This window comes from Schistocerca nitens, chromosome 9 (genome assembly GCF_023898315.1).
Source record: "Schistocerca nitens isolate TAMUIC-IGC-003100 chromosome 9, iqSchNite1.1, whole genome shotgun sequence".
Lineage (NCBI taxonomy): Eukaryota > Metazoa > Arthropoda > Insecta > Orthoptera > Acrididae > Schistocerca > Schistocerca nitens.
The window spans coordinates 211,621,606-211,628,429 of NC_064622.1; the positions used below are offsets into that span (position 1 = coordinate 211,621,606).

The following is a 6,824-nucleotide window of genomic DNA, read 5'->3' on the forward strand; positions in this document are numbered from 1 at the left end:
GTCGCCAGTGGTCGGCGGAAGGTGCACGTGCCCGTCGACCTGGGACCGGACCGCAGCGACGCACGGATGCACGCCAAGACCGTAGGATCCTACGCAGTGCCGTAGGGGACCGCACCGCCACTTCCCAGCAAATTAGGGACACTGTTGCTCCTGGGGTATCGGCGAGGACCATTCGCAACCGTCTCCATGAAGCTGGGCTACGGTCCCGCACACCGTTAGGCCGTCTTCCGCTCACGCCCCAACATCGTGCAGCCCGCCTCCAGTGGTGTCGCGACAGGCGTGAATGGATGGACGAATGGAGACGTGTCGTCTTCAGCGATGAGAGTCGCTTCTGCCTTGGTGCCAATGATGGTCGTATGCGTGTTTGGCGCCGTGCAGGTGAGCGCCACAATCAGGACTGCATACGACCGAGGCACACAGGGCCAACACCCGGCATCATGGTGTGGGGAGCGATCTCCTACACTGGCCATACACCACTGGTGATCGTCGAGGGGACACTGAATAGTGCACGGTACATCCAAACCGTCATCGAACCCATCGTTCTACCATTCCTAGACCGGCAAGGGAACTTGCTGTTCCAACAGGACAATGCACGTCCGCATGTATCCCGTGCCACCCAACGTGCTCTAGAAGGTGTAAGTCAACTACCCTGGCCAGCAAGATCTCCGGATCTGTCCCCCATTGAGCATGTTTGGGACTGGATGAAGCGTCGTCTCACGCGGTCTGCACGTCCAGCACGAACGCTGGTCCAACTGAGGCGCCAGGTGGAAATGGCATCGCAAGCCGTTCCACAGGACTACATCCAGCATCTTTACGATCGTCTCCATGGGAGAATAGCAGCCTGCATTGCTGCGAAAGGAGGATATACACTGTACTAGTTCCGACATTGTGCATGCTCTGTTGCCTGTGTCTATGTGCCTGTGGTTCTGTCAGTGTGATCATGTGATGTATCTGACCCCAGGAATGTGTCAATAAAGTTTCCCCTTCCTGGGACAATGAATTCACGGTGTTCTTATTTCAATTTCCAGGAGTGTAGTTCAAATGGCGCTCAGCACTATGGGACTTAACATCTATGGCCATCAGCCCCCTAGAACTTAGAACTACTTAAACCTAACATCACACAACACCCAGTCACCACGAGGCAGAGAAAATCCCTGACCCCGCCGGGAATCGAACCCGGGAACGCGGGCGCGGGAAGCGAGAACGCTACCGCACCACCACGAGCTGCGGACTCGAATTAGGAATCTTTCCTTTCTCAGGTAGTGTTCTTACAACCTAGGTAGTGTACATAATACACACTGAGACTAAAAAGGTACGCACCACTGGGGAATTATCGGAATAAGATCAAAATCGGTAGATCTGTTATACATACGGGGGTTGGAACTTTAATAGTGGCAACTATTTATTTACAGCTCGTACAAAATAGATATGCGTTTCAAGGTGTTACTGACCTTCAAAGTAATCACCAGTATTGCCAGCGATGTGGAAGTCGTATGATACTCTTAGCAATGCCATTTGTGTTGACAGTTCGAGCGGCGTGGTCCATTGGCCGACGACTTTGTAGCAGCTCTCAAGCGAATGCCATGAAGTGTTTCCTTCAGTTTATAAATTGAGTTGAACTCACGATGGCTTAAGTCAGGGGAGTGCAGTAGGTGGTATAGCACTTAGTAGCCCCATAATTCAATCAAATCTATCCGCTTGCACTGTACGTGCTTGAGCATTGCCCTGCAACATGATGGTCAGGACCTGAAGAAAGTGCTCACTTCTGTCTCTATGCTGTTCGTTTTTGGAACACAGCCTAAGACCAGCTGGATGATTTATTCACAATAAAAAGCTCCACAAATTGAGCAACTGAATAATGCATTTGTGTACTTCTGGCCTTAAGTTAAGTAGTTATTCGGCTTTGCAGTGATTGATATAGTTGTCGGATGTCCTCCTGAGGAATACAGTGCCAAATTCTGCCCAGTTTGCATATTAGATCATCAAAATCTTACACTGGTTGGAGGATCCAGCCCATACTGCGCCAAACTTTCTCAGTTGGGGAGAGATCCGCCGACATTGCTAGCTAATGTAGCGTTGGATAAGCACGAAAACAAGCGGTGGAAAGTCTGCGCAGCATGTCGGCGGGCACTACCTTGCTGAATTGTAAGCCCACGGTCGCTTACCAAGTCGGGCAATATAACAGTGAACAGAATATCTTCGACGTACCGCTGTGCTGAAACTGTGTCACAAACAAGGATGTCCTGCTATGAAATGACGTAGCACCACGGACCATCACTATTGGTTGTCGGGCCATGTGGCAGGCGACAGTCAGGTTAGTATCTTATCGTTGTCCCTGGCGTCTCCAGAAACGTCTTCGCTGGTCATAGGCGCTCAGTTCGAAGCGGAAGTCATCACTGACGACAATACTTCTCCATCCAGTGTGATTGCAAGAGGAAGACAATCCCACTCCAGTAAATGAGATTCCACGCCGAAGGCAGTTCCACTCCAGTCAGTCAGAAGGTGTGTCTGGAGACGCCCCGGCCAGCAGTGAGATACCAACGTGACCATCGCCCACCATACCGCCCGACAGCCAGAAGTGATCTTCTGAGGTGCTATTTCATTTCTTAGCTTCATTTCTTGGTTGTCATACGAGGGACCCCCATAGTACGGAGGTATGCCGACGATACTTTACGTCCCGTTTTGTTGCCATTCGTTGCAAACCAAGATAATGGCCGCCCGCCCACGGCGATAATTTTTACTGTTTTTCTTCGTTCTATCCAAACCCTACATTGGTCAGCAGGGTCGCCGAGTCTCTCCCTAAACGACAATGTGTGGAGCGAAGTGGGCAGCTCCCTCCAACTATTTCTTGATTTTTACAATCTAACCGGCTAACTGCACAGAATTTCGCATGGTATTCCTCAGGAGGACGTCCAGCAACTCTGTCAATGCCAAACCCCATAACTTCCGTAAGGGCCAGAAGTGGACCAAAACTCGCTACTGACTTGCTCAATTTGTGAAGTTCTTTCTCTTGAATTAATCAAGCGCTTTTACCAAAACTGCACTCATTTGTTCGTCTGTACATGTGCATCACATTGACCGTTTTCCGTTCCATTTGGTTAAATCCTTTCTGGTGCGTCTCTTTTTAACTATCTTCCTTCTCCTAGCTCATTTACTTCTCCCCAAAATCGTCTTCCCCAGCTTTAAACAAATTACACTACTGGCCATTAAAATTGCTACACCAAGAAGAAATGCAGATGAAAAAACGGGTAGTCATTGGACAAATGTATTCTACTAGAACTCACATGTCATTACATTTTCACGCAATTTGGGTGCATAGATCCAGGGAAATCAGTACCCAGAACAACCAACCACCTCTGGCCGTAATAACGGCCATTATACCCCTGGGCATTGAGTCAAACAGAGCTTGGATGACGTTTACAGGTACAGCTGCCCATGCAGCTCCAACACGATACCACAGTTGATCAGGCGTATTGTTACGAGCCAGTTGCTCGGCCAACATTGACCAGACGTTTTCAATTGGTCAGAGATCTGGAGAATGTGCTGGCCAGGGCAGCAGTCGAACATTTTCTGTATCCAGAAAGGCCCGTACAGGACCTGCAACATGCGGTCGTGCATTATCCTGCTGAAATGAAGGGTTTCGCAGGGATCGAATGAAGGATAGAGCCACGGGTCGTAACACGTCTGAAATGTAACGTCCACTGTTCAAAGTGGCGTCAATGCGAACAAGAGGTGGCCGAGACGTGTAACCAATGGCACCCCATACCATTACGCCGGGTGATACGCCAGTATGGCGATGACGAATACACGCTTACAAAGTGCGTTCACCGCGACGTCGCCAAACACGGATGCGACCATCATGATGGTGTAAACATAACCTGGATTCAACCGAAATAATGACGTTTTGCCATTTGTGCACCCAGGTTCGTCGTTGAGTACACCATCGCAGCCGCTCCTGCCTGTGATGCAGCGTCAAGGGTAACCGCAGCCATGGTCTCCGAGCTAATAGTCCACGCTGCTGAAAACGTAGTCGAACTGTTCGTGCAGATGGTTGTTGTCTTGCAAACGTCCACATCTGTTGCCCCAGGGATCGAGACGTGGCTGCACAATCCGTTACCGCCATGCGGATAAGATGCCTGTCATCTCGACTACGAATGATACGAGGCCGTTAGGATTCAGCACGGCGTTCCGTATTACTCTTCTGAACCCACCGATTCCATAATCTGCTTACAGTCATTGGATTTCGACCAACGCGACAGGCTACAATCCGACCTTTGTCAAAGTCGTAAACGTGATAGTACGCATTACTGCTCCTTACACGAGGCATCACAACAACTTTTCACCAGGCAACACCGGTCAACTGCTGTTTCTGTATGAGAAATCGGTTGGAAACTTTCCTCATGTCAGCACGCTGTAGGTGTCGCCAATGGCGCCAACGTTGTGTGAATGCGCTGAAAAGCTAATCATTTGCATATCACAGCATCTTCTTCCTGTCGGTTAAATTTCGCCTCTGTAGCAACATCATCTTCGTGGTGTAGCAATTTTAATAGCCAATAGTATATTTTTTCAAGCAGGTTCACTAAATTATTCTCACGAGCTAAAATTCATCTTGAGAACAAAAATGTTTTTGGAATCGAAAATCTTATCCTGATCTAAAACGGTTGTACAAAAATGGAACTCTTCTTGAAAGTTAAAGTTTGAGTCTAGACAAGCCTCAAGTTCCGTTCTTTCAGTCCAGACAGTTTCTCTCTGTTTCAAACATCCCATACTGCAATGGTGAATGAAAGATTCATTTGAGATACAAGCAGGTACCGTTGTAATTTTTAGAAATACGTTTCACAAGACTCGAAAAACAGAGGAGTAAATTGATAACGACGTTTTCACTTGTTTAAGCTAATTCCATGTGTGGAAAACGAGCCACGACAATCCTCTGCGTACTTTACAGGAAACCACCCAGACATTTGGCTCAAATGATTTGGGGAGGTCACGGAAAATCTAAAAGTTGATGAGCAGCGGGTATCTGAACCGTCATACTCTCGGGATGTGTGTCCGGCGCCGAATGTGCTCGCAAGCCATCTCGCACTGAGTCGGTAAATATTTAGCTTCAGAAGACTTTACTTCACAACTATTTAACAAATTAAAGCAGTCAGGAAACTCTACCACTGATTATAAATACTAACGCTTTCGCATTGTTTTGTTACAGTTGGTGAATGCGTCCTACTCATACTACGCGCTCTTGGGCCAGATGAACAAGCGCTAAACACCGACAAACCACTGGATGGGGAGCTGTGAAGAATGTGGATATGCTTATGCGCTCACTCCATTACGTCACTTGTCATGACCCCAGAAAACATACTAAATGCAATACTTCAGATAATTAGTAATAATATAATGTAGCTGTAGCACAACCAAATGAAAAAAATAGTTCTATAAACACGTTATTCGTGCCCAAATGCAGTGGGTACAGTATGGCACCAAGCATCTGCGATGTACCGAATGAGACATTAAGACCATTTGGCGAAGTCTGTGCTTCGTGACAGTCTTTTACTGTCGTCTCAAATCTTATTTTTTTCAACTAATTGTACCAGCAGGTAATAAGCACGTAAACCCCAGAAAATAAAGCCCCGGCCTTCAGAGAGTGAAATTTCTCCTTAGGTAAGTTTTTATTTAGATGATTATGGCAGGGTCTAAGGGATATTCCTCTGCCTAACGTTTCGACTTCGAACTATGCAGACGTCATCGGTTGCTAACGATTCAGAAAGCAGCTATAATCTCAAGCACGCTCAGCAAGCCGAACTGTTTGTGGCTACATATCCATAGACCGAGCATTTCATAGATGTAAATAGTGTGGTTTGCAGAGCTTTGTCGATACAGTAAATGCCTTCTGCGACTTTATAGCCTGTGATGATGTCTGCACCAGTGGAAGACGAAACTTTAGCCCGAGGAATATGCCTTGCATGACGCCCTAATACCCATAAAATAAAAATCACCAAGAGCACTCAAGAGCATGTTCGAAATCGATTATGTAATGTACAAGCGGTTTTATTTGTTTTGTACAAAACGTTTGAATTTTTTACGAAAATTTTTTATTGAATGAATGTAAAATAGTCCACTTAGATGTGGTAAAATTGGATATTACAGAGGAAATTCACCTTACATTTTGTGGTTCAAACAGTCTTGATTAAATGACACTGTTTTCCATTTACACATGCACCTGAAGAGCCCATCCTATCCTTTCTCCTGTGAAAAGATGTACAATGAATGTTTTAGATCCGTGTAATAATACTTAGTCCATTGTCTCTCCCATGTATAACTTAGATATGTACAAGTTATCCGCTACGGATTGATCCTGTGAACTGAAAATATTTTTATTGGCCACTAGCTGAGAAACCTGGCATTCCTTGATTATTTATTTATAGCTGTGGCTGAGACGTCTTAAGCGTGGAATTTGTATTTTACATAAAAAGTATCTTTCTGTATAACGTTTGACGCAATAAGACAAGGAACATGAATGAAGAACTTGTTGTTTCACTAGCACGGGAGAAACCCACGTAAAGCTGATCATGAGAAAACCACCTGAAACTAAGGTCCACGCCCTCGACATGCAGTGTCTCGCCCCGTGCTTTCTTTGTGGTCACGTCATTAGCACATCGTGAATTCTGCACGTTTAAAGGGAAATGCCAATTTTTAGGAATAAGTGGGATCTGGAGTACATAAACGCCTGCGCCATTTCCACTCGAATTTTCATCTTCTGTGAGATGTAACTTTAAACCTCTGCAATTGTAATGTTCTGAGGAGCGAGAGAAGAAATGATGCTATCGATA

The 6,824-nt window shown here is 46.3% G+C and overlaps 1 protein-coding gene across 1 annotated transcript in view; it reads left to right on the forward strand.

Annotated features, from left to right (window-relative positions):
- The window catches only part of LOC126202939 (odorant receptor Or2-like), a 40,592-nt gene extending 35,264 nt beyond the window's left edge, over positions 1-5,328 (forward strand). The window contains exon 5 of the mRNA XM_049937034.1: positions 5,204-5,328. Coding sequence (XP_049792991.1) covers positions 5,204-5,260 — 57 coding nt within the window. The 3' untranslated portion in view covers positions 5,261-5,328. The remainder of the gene's footprint in view (positions 1-5,203) is intronic.
- The last annotated feature ends 1,496 nt before the right edge of the window (positions 5,329-6,824 follow it).